Source organism: Somniosus microcephalus, chromosome 29 (genome assembly GCF_052327205.1).
Source record: "Somniosus microcephalus isolate GS21.2 chromosome 29, FLI_Smic_1.0, whole genome shotgun sequence".
NCBI classification, from domain to species: domain Eukaryota; kingdom Metazoa; phylum Chordata; class Chondrichthyes; order Squaliformes; family Somniosidae; genus Somniosus; species Somniosus microcephalus.
Genome location: NC_141015.1, coordinates 35,306,497 through 35,322,618, shown reverse-complemented (window position 1 = coordinate 35,322,618; position 16,122 = coordinate 35,306,497). Strand labels below are relative to the sequence as shown.

Genomic DNA, 16,122 nt, shown 5'->3' with positions numbered 1-16,122 from the left:
TGCCCAAGCACTTCAAACTGTTTCAAGTCAATGGATTCCATTACTGAAAATGTGTTAGAAGTTTAGTGCTGCCTTGTGCAATGGACAATCTGCCGGAACAAATTTCTATATACAGAAACGGATCGAAGTTGATTGTGTTGACAAAAGCCTGGTGAATCTTTCATCTCCCTCTGTCTCTTCATATCAAACAGGTTCTGCCACGCCAAACCTGTGGGCTGTTCACACATACTATCTTTTATAATGAATATCCAGGAGGATCCAAGGAGTTGGACAAAAGTATTCGGGGTGGAGAGCTCTTTCTTACGGTGCTACTTAATCCGGTAAGTGAGATTTAAAGCTATTTGTCTGAATAATAACCTGATTATTGTAGGAATATGGGGCAGTGCATTTCCACTCTCACAGCAGTGAGATCCAGCTAGAACGAACTAATAAGGGCACCCAGTCACTTTAATATCTGTGATTTTTTTTGAACTGTTACAGACAGAGAGCAAAGAACACCCCTCTCACAATGGATTAGTGTCAGCTGTGGCTCAGTGGGTAGCACCCTCGTCTCTGAGCCAGAAGGTTGTGGGTTCAAGTCCCACTCCAGGGACTTGAGCACAAAAATCTAGGCTGACACTCCCAGTGCAGTGCTGAGGGAGTGCCGCACTGTCGGAGGTGCCGTCTTTCTGATGAGACGATAAACTGAAGCCCCGTCTGCTCTCAGGTGGACGTAAAAGATCCTATGGCACTATTTCGAAGAAGAGCAGGGGAGTTTGCCCCAGTGTCCTTGGCCAATATTTATCCCTCAATCAACATCACTAAAACAGTTTATCTGGTCATTATCACATTGCTGTTTGTGGGGGCTTGCTGTGCGCAATTTGATTGCCACGTTTCCTACATTACAACAGTGACTGCACTCCAAAAGTACTTCATTGGCTGTAAAGCGCTTTGAGACGTCCGGTGGTCATGAAAGGCGCTATAGAAATGCAAGTCTTTCTTTTAAACCCGTCGCACCGGTACGGGCTGAAGTCCCTGTTAACGGCACATTCCCCACAGAAGCCCAGCCAGAATCTTTTGTGAATAGAATCTAAAGCAATGCCAACCCCCCGTCCAAATAAGCACCCAAAGGTCTGGTTCTCTTGGCTCCTTGTTCAGGGAATGGGAGAGACACATTGTGAGTAGCCTCCTGTCATCATTAATTGTAGTCGTGTGCAGTGCTGGCACAGTGCAGCTGTCTCGCACCCCAGTCCAGTAGCTCTGACAGAAAGAAATGTCCACCACGATCTATCTGCAGACTATCCGCCTGCATGTGTTGAAGAGCAACAGTGCATGGGAGAGCAGGAGGTTTGTGCGGTAAGGTGGAATAAACAGGTTGATTAAGGGGACTTGAGGGGACACAGTCTCGTGCTCTCCTGAAGCTGGTTGTGCCCGGTTACAGGTGCGGCATTGGCCAAGGAAGAGTGTACGTGAGAAGGACGGCATTGTAAAGCACTCTGCATTCTGGATCTCATAAATCGCAGTTCGTGAATACTTTAAGGACATAAGAATTAGGAGCAGGAGTAGGCCACAGGGCCCCTCGAGCCTGCTCCGCCATTCAATAAGATCATGGCTGATCTTCAATCTCAACTCCACTTTCCCGCCTTCTCCCCATATCCCTTGATTCCCCTAGTGGCCAAAATGTATCGATCTCGGCCTTGAATATAATCAAAGACTCAGCATCCACAGCCCTCTGGGGTAGAGAATTCCAAAGATTCACAACCCTGAGTGAAGAAATTCCTCCTCATCTCAGTCCTAAATGGCCAACCTCTTATCTTGAGACTATGCCCCCTAGTTCTAGACTCCCCAGCCAGGGGGAAACAACCTCTCAGCATCTACCCTGTCAATCCCCCTCAGGATCTTATATGTTTCAATGAGATCGCCTCTCATTCTTCTAAACTCCAGAGAGTATCGGCCCAATCTACTCAATCTCTCCTCATAGGACAACCCTCTCATCTCAGAGAGGTAATTTCTGTCCTTCATGCTGCATAGTCAGTAGGGTAGCCAACCCCCCAGCAGTATCCTTTCATTTTCTTTGAACACTTATTTATTAATCAAATTTTGTCTGATAAGGCTCCTGTGAAGCGCCTTGGGACATTTTACTACGTTAAAGGCGCTATATAAATGCAAGTTGTTGTTGGTCTAAGATTCACAACCCTGAGTGAAGAAATTCCTCCTCATCTCAGTCCAATATGGCTGACCCCTTATCTTGAGACTGTGACCCCCCCCCCCCCCCCGCCAGTTCTAGACTCTCCAGCCAGGGGGGGAAACAATCTCTCGGCACCTACCCTGTCAATCCCCCCCTCAGAATCTTACATACGTTTCAACAAGATCACCTCTCGTTTTTCTAAAGAAGTTATAGGCCCCCATTCTACTCGATCTCTCCTCGCAAGGCAGTCGTCTCATCCAGGAATCGATCTCGCACACTTCAATCTGCTGAGTGAGTTTGGGGGAAAAAGAAAAAGTGTGAGCAATTGCTGCAGCTCAGCATCAGGGAGCAGATGTGACATTTCGTTACAGATGCAAACGTTTTCTTAAAATGCCGGTTGCTTCTGCTCTGCAGCCTAAAACTGACAAAACACATTCCTATCTGCTAAAGTTCCCTGATCAAACAACAACTGAACTGGATTGATTCAAAACTCTGTTCCCTTACCAATTGTCCTTTGTGACCATCGACGGGCGCAGCTGCAACATAGAAGAATAATACATTGTGCATTGCAGAGCACAACACTTTTATTGCCCTTCGTAAAACGGAGCATCAAACCCAGTTGCTGTAAGCAAATGCCATGGAAAAGCCACGAGTGGATATAAAAGTTTGAGAGAGCCTGTCACTCCAAAGTGTAAAAGTATTTTTTTTTTAAACCGGAAGTAAAGTATTAATTTCAGGCAATTAGGGTCAATGAGAGATGAATTGTTTGTAGATTGACCTGGAGCCTGACATTTACAATCACTTGGCAATCTGCAAACTTCCCTCAGCAACAGCAATTAACCTGTAATGGGTCTCGGAGTGTTTGCACCAATCAGACTTTTGGTCACTTTAAAGGGCAGGCCATGTTTGAGACTGTTGCGCTTTAGCAGCAGAATAGTACATGGCGCATTCTTCTTCTTCTTAGGCAGCCCCTCGGAACCGAGGATGACTTGCTTCCACATTAAAAATGAGTTCGCAGGTGACTGAAGAGTCCAATGCGGGACCTACAGTCTCTGTCACAGGTGGGGCAGACGGTGGTTGAAGGGGCGGGTGGGTGAGGTGCTTGGGTTGACGTGCGCTCCTTCCGCTGTTTGCGCTTGGCTTCCGCTTGCTCCCGGTGAAAAGACTCCAGGTGTTCAGCGCCTTCCCGGATGCTTCTCCTCCACTTTGTGCGGTCTCGGGCTAGGGATTCCCAGGTGTCGGTGGGGATGTTGCGCTTTTTCAAGGAGGCTTTGAGGGTGTCCTTGAAGCGTTTCCTCTGCCCACCTGGGGCTCTCTTGCCGTGTCGGAGCTCCGAGTAGAGCGCTTGTTTTGGGAGTCTCGTATCGGGCTTGTGGACGATGTGACCCGCCCATCTCCTGTTATTGTAAGGCAGCGTGTCATCCAACTTACCACGAGCCACGCCACAGAAGATCTGCTTGTAATTTATGATGCGTGCAATGTTCCGGCACTAAATCTGCCCAAATCTTTCTCAGATAAACAAGTTAGTTGCATCATGCTTGTGTTATCAATGAAAGGGAGTGCTCTGGCATTTGGTATCTGCACTGGAGACTGTAAAGTGGAAACACAAGCCAGCTAAAACTAGCACTGTACGACTGTTTCATTAACTTGTGTCTATGCATAATTGTATAACGTATTAAAAATCTTCCAGCCTATGAAACCTTACTTTCTGCTGCCATGCTTTTGTCACATTGGTCAGCATTATGACTTCCTGTGTCCATGCTTATTAAGGCAATTGCTATGTAAACTTGTCGTGCTGTAATGACACCTTCCCGCCAGTAGTGGTACTGGCCGAGAATTTGCGGAGGTAATGACAGCGAAACTGGCTGCGTTCGCCGCCACTGCCCCTCTGAAACTGACCGCATGCGCATCTAAACGCGGAAATCCTGACGTTCCAGTCAGTCATTCTCTGCTCCACCACAGGCTGCACTCTGGAGCTCCCCATAGCCGGTAATCAGTCGAACTGATTAAAAACTTAAGCTTTTCCGCTTTAATTACCCCATTAAAAGCTAAGCCTTGTTGGAATCGATGTAACTGGGGTTTTAACAGCATATTGACTGCCTAACAACCGTTCTGGCTCTGAAAAATGAATTTTATATTTGCGGAATGTCAAATTTCTCCATTATGATAGAAAATTACTAGATTTTTAAAATAATTTTTTTTTTAAGTTTGTTTATGATATTTCAGCTTGCACCTTAACCCCATGTGCATGTCCCAATCTTTATTTCGCTCTCTGTTTAAAAAAAAAAATTACAAAAAATTGAAAGGTGCAGATAATCAGTGTTTTTTATTTCCTGGTTTGTTGCCTGTGAGAATTCTTCAATTTGATTGGCTGCTTAGACAGCTTGATGATGTCACTGCTGCATCGCGCTGGGGGAATTCCCCTTTTGACAGCGCTACAATCAATTTAACATCGAGAAACCTAAAGTTTTCGCCACAGAGATCACGAGGTCTTTGCGGGCAGCTTTCTTTGAGGTCAGCGGCAATCGCCGCCACTTCAACGCTGACCGCAAATTCCAGGCCATTATAGCCTCTCGGTTTAACATTGCCCAGGTCCTCAGTCTCTACTGTAGAGAAACTCTCAACACTCCAACCAGCTCAATTCCTTCAGTTTAGCTCCATGGCCTATTAAAAAAAATCTGAAGTCTGCCTGTCCTGCTATAGTTATCCCCTGACCTCTAACCCCACTTCACCTGAGACCATACTCGGGCACCATTCCCCACGTTCAATGCCTAGGGAGATCAACCAGCACATTCCACCTTTTAAAGGTACCAGGAAGTCCGTTCAAAGCAGTCATCAAATCTGAGATATAAACAGAAAATGCTGGAAACACTCAGCAGGTCAGGCAGCAACTGTGGAGAGGGAAACAGAGTTAACGTTTCAGGTCGGTGACCTTTCGTCAGAACTGGAAAAGGTTAGAGATGCAACAGGTTTTAAGCAAGTGCAGGGGCAGGGAAAGGGGGGAGGAAAGAACAAAAGGGAAGGTCTGTGATGGGATGGAAGGCAGGAGAGATTAAATGACAAAAGGGATGATGGAGCGAGGCAAAAGGAGATGGTAATGGGACAAGTAACGAGACAAAAGATGGGTCTAGAGGAGGTGTAAATGGCAACAGCAGAATCAACGGGTCCTTTTCCGAGTGGCAGGCAGTGACTAGTGGGGTACCGCAGGGATCGGTCCTTGGACCCCAGCTATTCACAATATATATTAATGATCTGGACGAGGGAACTAGATGTAATATCTCCAATTTTGCAGATGACACAAAGCTGGGTGGGCGTGTGTGCTGTGAGGAGGATGCAGAGAAACTCCAGTATGATTTGGACAGGTTGGGTGATTGGGCAGATGCATGGCAGATGCAGTATAATGTGGATAAATGCGAGGTTATCCACTTTGGTGTCAAAAACAGGAAGACAGATTATTATCTGAACGGCAATAGATTGGGAGAAGGGGAAGTGCAATGAGACCTGGGTGTCCTTGTGCACCAGTCACTGAAGGTAAGCATGCAGGTGCAGCAGGCGGTTAAGAAGGCAAGTGGCATGTTGGACTTCATAGCGAGAGGATTCGAGTACAGGAGCAAGGGTGTCTTGCTGCGATTGTACAGGGCCTTGGTGAGACCACACCTTGAGTATTGAGTGCAGTTTTGGTCACCTTATCTGAGGAAGGATGTTCTTGCCATGGAGAGAGTGCAGCAAAAATTCACCAGACTGATACCTGGGATGGCAGGAATGACGTACGAGGAGAGATTGGGTCGATTAGGCTTATATTCGCTTGAGTTTAGAAGAATGAGAGGGGATCTCATTGAAACTTATAAAATTCTAACAGGACTAGACAGACTAGATGCAGGAAGGATGTTCCCGATGGTGGGGGAGTCCAGAACCAGGGGTCACAGTCTAAGGATAAGGGGTAAGCCATTTAGGACAGAGATGAGAATGAATTTCTTCACCCAGAGAGTGGTGAACCTGTGGAATTCTCTACCACAGAAGGCAGTGGAGGCCAATTCATTAAATATATTCAAGATGGAGTTAGATATATTTCTTAAGGATAAAGGGATATGGGGAGAAAGCAGGGACAGGGTACTGAATTTGGATGATCAGCCATGATCTCATTAAATGGCGGAACAGGTTCGAGGGGCCGAATGGCCTACTCCTGCTTCTATCTTCTATGTTTCTATGCACCACCAGTACCTGCTGTCCGAAAAAATGGGACCAGTGGTCATGATCTGAAATTGTTGAACTCAATGTTGAGTCCTGAAGTTTGTTAAGTGCTTAATCAAAAGATGAGGTGCTGTTCCTTGAGCTTCATTGGAGCCGTGTAGGAGGCTGAAGACAGAGAGGTCAGAGTGGGAGTGTGACAGAGAGTTCAAGCGGCAAGCGACCGGAAGCTCGGGGTCATGCTTGCGGACTGAACGGAGGTGTCCAGCGAAGAGTTCACCCAATCTGCGTTTGGTCTCCCCAGTGTAGAGGAGACCGCACCGTGAGTGTTGAAATAATAGATTGGACCTCACTGTCGTGCTTTGATGTCGTCCAAATCCCTTGATTATGTACTGCACGAAAAACAGGGAATGTTGGGAATAGACAGCAGGTCAGTCACCTTCTAAAAGAAAAATGTTTACGGTGGAACTGCCCGTCACAACTGAGCAGTGGTACATCCCCAGCATTTTCTTATATTTCAAGGTTCAATTTTTCTTTAAAGTCCCTTGATTATACTCGTGCCTTGTAATCACTCTCGGGTATCCATAATATTCTGTATATAAAAGCTTCTATGATAAATTCATTGCCCTCAGCTCCCAATGTGTCACCATCAAGATCTCAGTCAAGCAGAGAAAGTAATGATGGTATATCTTGCTGATGGAATGTTGGCCTGAGTCCATCTTTTTAGAAGCATTTAATGGATCCTTCTGCATAAACTCTTTCCATTGGGAGGTCTAGTCTCTGGTAAGTTTGCATCGTCTTCAAGCTTGATGTCGAACAATGTGGGGATTGTGACTGATGGCAACATTCTCTCTCACTCGCTTTAATTAACGTGCGCTTAAATAAAAGTGGCGAGCAATTCAACGAAAGATAAAGACAATTTTTGCTGCTCAGTTGCTTCCATAGGTTGCTTCTGAGAAATGAGAGGCTCATTATGGCACATGCTTGACTTTTTTTTTGTTAAGGCGGATACAGGCAGATTTATCGCCTTAACAACGACGTGCTTCCCAGAGAAATTACAGTACATTACAGTTCTGCGGTGTGATCTGAGGTTCAGTAACAAAGGATTTGCACTCAAGTACACCTCGTCGTACGTCTCGCAGTGCTTCGTGCGGATAGAATTATTTTGAAATACGGTGATTGTTATGGGGTAGAATTTAGCATTCGTTGTGCCTGCGTAAAACAGCCGCAACGCTGACAAATATGGCATCGGGATCCCCTCCGGTCTGCATGTGTGTTTGTGCCACTGCTAGATTTGTCAGGCCTATTTTTTTTTAGGTGTCCCTGGCTGCCTAAAGCAGGCAATAGCCCCCCCACCCCTGCATATCTTAATTAGGGGCCTAACTCCTGTAGAAGGACCCCTCTGTAAAATTTGTTTAGGAATGAGCGGAACAGGTGCTGGGCCTTCCCCACTCAGGATTCTTCTCCTTCTTAGGCAGTCCCTCGGGGCCGAGGATGACTTGCTTCCACATTAAAAATGAGTTCTTAGGTGATTGATAAGTCCAGTGCGCGACCTACAGTCTCTGTCACTGTTGGGGCTGTCCATGAGGGTCCTGACGTTCCAGGTCTCAAACTTCATTTTAAAGGGTGGAAGATGCCTGTGCGTGAATTCTTTTAACGTGGGGTGGCCGTTGCACATCAGCTACCTGGAGCAAGGTCCTGGTCCAATGGCAAGGGGATCCAAGATGATTGGAGACCAGGCTCTGCTACATTGGCTTAGCACACACACACAAATATACTGCTACTGTCCTCCTCCCTCCTTCCCGCAGGTCCTCTCTGCCTGGGTTTCGTAGGGTGCATTGTGGTCCTCCCGACCTCACTGTTGGCCCGTGCCGCACCTTCCCTGGGCCTTGACCTCGCTCCTGGGTCCCGGCCTCGCTCCTGGGTCCCGGCCTCGCTCCTGGGTCTCGGCCTCGCTCCTGGGTCCCAGCCTCGCTCCTGGGTCTCAGCCTCGCTCCTGGGTCCCGGCCTCGCTCCTGGGTCCCAGCCTCGCTCCTGGGTCTCAACCTCGCTCCTGGGTCCCGGCCTCGCTCCTGGGTCCCAGCCTCGCTCCTGGGTCTCAGCCTCGCTCCTGGGTCCCGGCCTCGCTCCTGGGTCCTGGCCTCCACTCAGGATTATTCAGCCAACGAAAGGCGAGGTTTTTTTTTAGTTTAAATTTTAACGTAAACCTTCCTGAGGAGGCAAGAAACCTTCACCTCCCCTCCCTTCTCCGCCCCCACCACCATTGTCAGCACCGGCAGCTCGCGCATATAATGTTAATAAGGCCCGAGTCCCAATTTTGGGCCTCCCGGATTGGGGTGAGCGCTGACTGCATTAATGAGGCCCAAAAAAAGAAGCCCAGCTGAATTTCTACCACTTGTACCACAAACACAGTAGCTATTCTGCGCACAACAAGATCCCACAAACTTCAGTGAGATAAATGAGCACTGAATTAAATTTTTTGATGGCATTGTGTGAGGGAAGCATATTGTCCAGGACACTGAGAAAACATTGCCATCTTAACTATGCAGAACAAGGAGGTGGGACCTCAGTTTAACCCATAGGATAGCTCCCCTGACAATGGAGCACTCCCTCAGTACTGCACTGAAGTGCCATCTTAGATTTTTTTTTAATTCGTTTATGGGATGCGGGCGTCGCTGGCAAGGCCAGCATTTATTGCCCATCCCTAATTGCCCTTGAGAAGGAGCCTTCTCGAACCGCTGCAGTCCGTGTGGTGAAGGTGCTCCCACAGTGCTGTTAGGGAGGGAATTCCAGGATTTTGACCCAGCGACGATGAAGGAACAACGATATACTTACAAGTCAGGATGGTGTGTGACCTGGAGGGGAACTTGCAGGTGGTGGTGTTCCCATGCGCCTGCTGCCCTTGTCCTTCTAGGTGGAAGAGGTCACGGGTTTGGGAGGTGCTGCCGAAGAAGCCTTGGCGAGTTGCTGCAGTGCATCTTGTAGATGGTACACACTGCAGCCACGGTGCGCCGGTGGTGGAGGGAGTGAATGTTTCAGGTGGTGGATGGGGTGCCGATCAAGCGGGCTGCTTTGTCCTGGATGGTGTCGAGCTTCTTGAGTGTTGTTGGAGCTGCACTCATCCAGGCAAGTGGAGAGTATTCCATCACACTCCTGACTTGTGCATTCAAGCCTCTGGAGTGGGACTTGAACCCACAACCTTCTGACTTGAGAGAGGAGAGCGCTGCCAACTGAGCCAACCTCAGCCGCCTTGGAACAGCCTTCATGTTACGTATAATAATAATAGAAATAGCTGTGCATCTTCATCGTTTGAAGCTGACGTGACATTTTGAATGAGGTGTAAATGATGGGACGAACCTCCACCAACCAGACTTTTGGGTTAGCATAAAATACCCTTACCAGTGGAGCTCCTGTCATATTCCACACTCCGTCTGGTCCCCATAGTTTCTGTTGGCTGTAGTTAGCGAATTTGTTCTTTCCTCTGATTCTAAAATAAATTATTGCCGCACAAGATTCTGCCAAATTTGATGTGAAATCCGCCATTGATTCCGACGGGGCAAGCTTCCCGACTGTTGCAGGAACCATGCAGCAGTTTCTGAGGGCAGAGGCTGGTCCTAACATTAAGCACTTCATTCGAACGTAATATAGTTGGATGTGTGCATTCAATCAGATTTGGAAAGGTTTGTACCTTTGCGCGTCCATCCACTTACGGCCATATGCCACATAGAAACATAGAAGATAGGAGCAGGAGTCGGCCATTCGGCCCCTCGAGCCCGCTCCACCATTCAATGAGATCATGGCTGATCATCCAAACTCAGTACCCTGTCCCTGCTTTCTCCCCAGATCCCTTGATCCCTTTAGCCTTAAGAAATATATCCAACTCCTTCTTGAATATATTTAATGAATTGGCCTCAGCTGCTTTCTGTGGTAGAGAATTCCACAGGTTCACCATTCTCTGGGTGAAGAAATTCCTCCTCATCTCTGTCCTAAATGGCTTACCCCTTATCCTTAGACTGTGACCACTGGTTCTGGACTCCCCCGCCATCGGGAACATCCTTCCTGCATCTAGTCTGTCTAGTCCTGTTAGAATTTTATAAGTTTCAATGAGATCCCCTCTCATTCTTCTAAACTCCAGCCAGTATATGCCCAATCGAGCCAATCTCTCTTCATACGTCATTCCTGCCATCCCAGGTATCAGTCTGGTGAATCTTCGCTGCACTCCCTCCATGGCAAGAACATCCTTCCTCAGATAAGGCGACCAAAACTGCACACAATACTCAAGATGTGGTCTCACCAAGGCCCTGTACAACTGCAGCAAGACATCCCTCTTCCTGTACTCAAAGCCTCTCGCTACGAAGGCCAACATACCATTTGCCTTCTTAACTGCCTGCTGCACCTGCATGCTTACCTTCAGCGACTGGTGCACAAGGACACCCAGGTCTCGTTGCACTTCCCCTTCTCCCAATCTATTGCCGTTCAGATAATAATCTGCCACGAGTCCACTTTATTGATAGTCACCCTCCCCGGTACAAATAAGTGGAATGGTCGGTCACCTTACTGACAGGATAGGTTGTTATAGAAACAGATATTTTTTGCATTAAATTTTTTTAAGAAAGGAAAGCTTTTCATTCATCTAGTGGTGTTATCTCATCTCTCAGAAAAGCTCTTCACATTCAGTGAATACAGTGAAGTGGAGACAAATCCCCCAAGCAACAGTGTGAACGAATAAACAATTCATCTGTTCTTTGATGGTGTTGGTTGAGGGAGGAATGTTGACCAGCCCACTGGGAGAACTCCCTGCTGAAAAAGTGCAATGGAGAATTTTAACATCCACCTCAATGGACAGGTGTGACCTGAGCTTAATGTCTCACCTGGAGGATGGCATCTCTGGCAGTGCAGCGCCCCCCTCAATACTGCACCTACATCTCAGCCTAGATCGTGGAGAAGGCCTTGAACCCGCAATCTTCTGACGCGGAGGCAGCAGTGATGCCAAATGAGCCACATTGGCAGAAACGCTGATCATTTACCGTGTTTTAATTTTCATGCCATCTCCCCCCTTTAGGAATCGTCGAAGGATTTTCGCCAATCCATTTGTCGGTACCTTTCCAGAACTGGGCAACTCTTCCGAAATTTCAGACGGGCATGCTGCCATTTATTTTTTAGTGTCACCTCAGTAACTTTGGAAATTCTTGGTGTGTAGGCAAATGACGCAGGGCCTAAAGCTATTATTCAAATTGAAGAGGAACAGTAATGCTGTTTTTTTTTCTCCAACCCGAACCCAGACACGTTGAGGGCAAGTGTTAATGCTAAACCGCTATTTCATTGGCTATCAGCTAATTCAGCACAGACGAGGGATCTGATTTGGAACATTATTGGTCCCCGTGGGGCCCTTCATTCAAATCAGGAAATGCCTTTGCTAAATGAAACACAAAAAACATTGTTTAAAGTGCAGTTTAGTTGGTTTCATTTCATCGTTCTTTTCCTTTGATTGATGTGCCAGTGTGATTCATAGATGGGCTTCACATTCTAATTGGGAAGATTTTGATTTTCAATTACTAGTTGATGTAAGAGACGCAAACAGCGCAAAAAATAAACTGACTCATAAATGGAACCACACCCGTAGTCTGGTTTGAGTGTTGTACCATCTGTCATGGCGTGCTGTCCATCTGACTTTAGTTAGTCCTTTACAGCCCACCACCTTTCCTGAACAAGGCTTTAGTGGTACTGCTAACTCCTCAGTTTTACGTCTTGTCAAACGGCTACGACAACCTTGGGTTATAAACGAGTCTGGGATGTTTCCTACAAGTGAATGGGGCTCGTTCCGAGGAAGCAGAGCCACTCAGGCTGTCAAGCCGTATGCCGTCAGGTTGTGCAGGAAATTCTGGATGCCTGGAGGACTGCAAATACACGTTGATGTAATTAGAGGGCAGATATGCTGTTTTGCAATCGTATATAACTTGTCATTTTTTTTCAGTTAGAAAGAACTTGCATTTGGAAGAGGGCCATGATCCACGATCTCTCAGACGCGATCCAAAGCGTTTCAAATACAATCAAATACTTCTAGTTGCTGTTGTTATGTAGGTAACTATGGCAGCCATTTTGAATCCTTGGCTTACAGAGGGATTTTTTCCACATTTCTTTCCCCCTAATTGGCCTGGGTTTTTAAATCTGGTTTTTCACCTCTCCCAGGAGATTACATGGGTTGGGTGGGGAGTCTGTATCATGATGCACAAGGCATCGCAACTATATGGCGCTGACTAGATGGATCAGTGGGTCGTTTCCTGTCCACCATTTTTGTATGTTCATAACCCACAAACCAATGCGTAATATTTCAAAATCATCATGACACACAGGTTTTATCCAGAAGTCACTGGGAATTTACCTGGCTTTGTTACAAGGAAAACTAATGGAGTGTCAGCAGTGGCTCAGTGGGTGGCACCCTCGCCTCTGAGTCAGAAGGTTGTGGGTTCAAGTCCCACTCCAGAGACTTGAGCACAAAAATCTAGGCTGACACTCCAGTGCAGTGCTGAGGGAGTGCCGCACTGTCGGAGGAGCTGTCTTTCGGATGAGACGTTAAACCGGGGCCCCGTCTGCTCTCGGGTGGACATAAAAGATCCCACGGCCACTATTTGGAAGAAGAGCAGGGGAGTTCTCCCCAGTGTCCTGGGGCCAATATTTATCCCTCAACCAACATCACTAAAACAGATTATCTGGTCATTATCACATTGCTGTTTGTGGGAGCTTGCTGTGCGCAAATTGGCTGCCGTGTTTCCTACATTACAACAGTGACTACTCTTCAAAAAGTACTTCATTGGCTGTAAAGCACTTTGGGACGTCCAGTGGTCGTGAAAGGCGCTATAAAAATGCAAGTCTTTATTTTTTATCACAGACCGGTAAAACTAATGGATCACCGATTTTCCTTTCCATTGAGGTCAATGCACAGGAAAATCGGGCAGGGTGTGTATCTGTTATCGTCTGCTTCCCCCGCCGCTAAAAGTTAAAATCATCCTTCATATCTTGGCCAAATATACAAGCTTGCTTTTCTTAGCCGTACAAAATGACGTCGTAATTTAACAGCCCCAACATCTGGGGTGTCAGCCATCTTGATGGGACATCTTGCACTGTCTGGGGTTTTGATGGAGCGAATCGTTAGAAACTGTTTCCACTGGCAGGAGGGGCGGTAACCAGAGGACGCAGATTTAAGATAATTGGCAAAAGAATCGGAGGGGAAATGAGGAGAGTTTTTTTTTACGCAGCGCGTTGTTGTGATCTGGAATGCGCTGCTGGAAGGGGCGATGGAAGCAGATTCAATAGTGACATATTGTGGCCAGGATATTGGGAGGACTCTTTGCTCCTCTTCAAGTAGTGCAATGGAATCTTTCCAACCTAGTTTTCCTTAGAGCAGAGAAGGCTGAGGGGGGACCTGATTGAGGTGTACAAAATTATATGGGGCATAGATAGGCTAGATAGAAAGGAACTTTTCCCCTTAGTAGAGGGGTCAATAACCAGGGGGCATAGTTTCAAGGTAAGGGGCAGGAGGTTTAGAGGGGATTTGAGGAAAAACTTTTTCACCCAGAGGGTGGCTGGAATCTGGAACTCACTGCCTGAAAGGGTGGTAGAGGCAGGAACCCTCACAACATTCAAGAAGCATTTAGATGAGCACTTGAAACGCCATAGCATACAAGGCTACGGACCAAGTGCTGGAAAATGGAATTAGAATAGACAGGGCTTGATGGCCGGTGCGGACACAATGGGCCAAAGGGCCTCTGTGCTGTATAACTCTATGACTGTGACTCGAACAGACGAGAGCCTCAGTACGCATCAATAATGCTGATATAATAAAAGGGAGATTGATTTCACTGCTCTGATCACTCCAATAACTTTTTCAAAATGATTGTAGGTTATAGTCAAAGGACCAGCCAACTACAAAGGGAATATTTTCACAGCAAAGTATTGCCCCCACCACCAAAAAGATCTAGTACTTTTTCTTTCAACTATCGTACTTAGATATTTCAATTAGAATCACTGCAGGGCAGTAACGACATACCCTCCTCCTCACGGCTCCCCTCTCCCCACATTTGCATTTACAGTACCTTCAATTAAGCTGCAGAGGTTAAAGAGTCATTGAGCTTGTGAGGCGAGGAACAGCTCCCGCACATCAAGCAAGGCCGCAGCCTTCACTAATGAGTGCTGATAGCTGATTTTTCCCCCCGGTAACCTTGGCAGTGTTGATGTACGTTCCCATTCTGCTGTGTGACTTTATTGGAAGAGTTTCAGGGTTAGAAGTAAGAATATTGATCGCGCAGGTTCGATGTCGAGTTGAGTGTGCCTGCTAAAGCAGATTGCATATTGGTGGACAGTGGAAAGAACGATGATTGAATTATCCTGTATTACACGGTTGCACAGTAATTAAGATGGTTCCTTGCAAACAGAGTGCATCATCCTTATTTATCCAAACCCACTTGTGCCTGGCTCCATTATTTCAGCGCCAAAGTTTCAAAATGGAAATTGGAGAGTGAGGCCAACTGTGAGTTTTGATTGGTCGATGGTAGACAGGTCATGAGTTCTCCTGTATAACAACAGAAAATGCTGGAAAAACTCAGCAGGCCAGGCAACATCCGTGGAGAGAAAATAGAGTCAACGTTTCGGGCCAAACCCTTAGTCAAGACTGAAGGCCAGGCTGGGAGAGAACAAAAGAGAAGTGAAGAGACATTGAGAGATATTCAAAACGAGACAAGATGGTGATAGGACTCGTGGAGACAAAAGACGGCTCTAGATGAGGTGTGAAATGCGCTGGCAGAATGAGAGACAGCTGCCATGTGGGAGAGAGAAAAAAAAGAGGTGGGGGGGGGAAAGGGCCAAAACAAAGGTGTGGATAAAAAATAAGTAAAAATGTAATGGGGGCCGAGGTTATGTTCTCCTGTGTTTTGATTGGTCAGTGGTGTATTTTGGTTAAAAAAAAAAAGTTGGTCTGTAGCTTAATTCTATATTGGCTGACTATTGTTTAGATTTCTGATTATCTTCATGTAATATAATTGGGTAATAATAAATAAAAATAGGCAGCACGTTCCAAATCCGAAGAGCTGGATTTTCATTCAGAAGTCGGGAAGGAGGCGGGACTACAACTTTCGGGTTTTAGTCCCGCCTCCATCGAGATGCGGCCAATCCTTGCGATTTTCCCTTGATTGACCTTGTTGAGCCCGCCCAGCGGGCTCAGCAGGCCAATTAAGGGCCACCCGGCAACAGGTGATGTCACAGACTGAAATTTCATCTGTCAAGACGTGTTGACAGATGAAATATCAGTGTTTCACAGCTGTTTGAAGCTGTCAAACACTGACAGTCTGACTTCTAACCTGAGTCCTTCTACGCAGACGCAGTTAGAAATCTCGCCGGCACAGAAAGCTGAAGGCTGTCACTTTTGACAGCTCGCAGCCATTTTGCTTTCAGTGCCGGTTAGATGATGGACTCCCGAAACCTAGAGGAAGGAAGGCTGTAAAGGTAAGTACAGGTAATTTAAACTTCTTTACACACTTTAGACACACCAAACACACTTACCTTTGCACTCATGCACCCATCACTCACCTGAACACTGACATCTCAACCCCTCCAAGTCCTTTAACCTGGCGTGGTTTGGAGCCGTTGGGAATCCCACACGACAACCTTCAAAATAGGGATTAGGCTAAAAACTGCCTGTTAACAGGCAGTTAATTGGCACTAATCCCTTCCCGCCTCAGGTCGGCGGGTCCCAGTGCGGGGCGGGTACCCGC

At 46.9% G+C, this 16,122-nt stretch overlaps 1 protein-coding gene and 1 long non-coding RNA gene across 2 annotated transcripts in view; one reads left to right on the top strand and one right to left on the bottom strand.

The window, feature by feature from the left end:
• Nucleotides 1-16,122, bottom strand: part of LOC147098634 (uncharacterized) — a 679,602-nt gene that overhangs the window by 568,332 nt on the left and 95,148 nt on the right. The window lies entirely within an intron of this gene.
• The window catches only part of ndst2a (N-deacetylase/N-sulfotransferase (heparan glucosaminyl) 2a), a 172,383-nt gene that overhangs the window by 103,631 nt on the left and 52,630 nt on the right, over nt 1-16,122 (top strand). Inside the window, exon 6 of the mRNA XM_085970595.1 lies at nt 192-320. Coding sequence (XP_085826721.1) covers nt 192-320 — 129 coding nt within the window. The remainder of the gene's footprint in view (nt 1-191; nt 321-16,122) is intronic.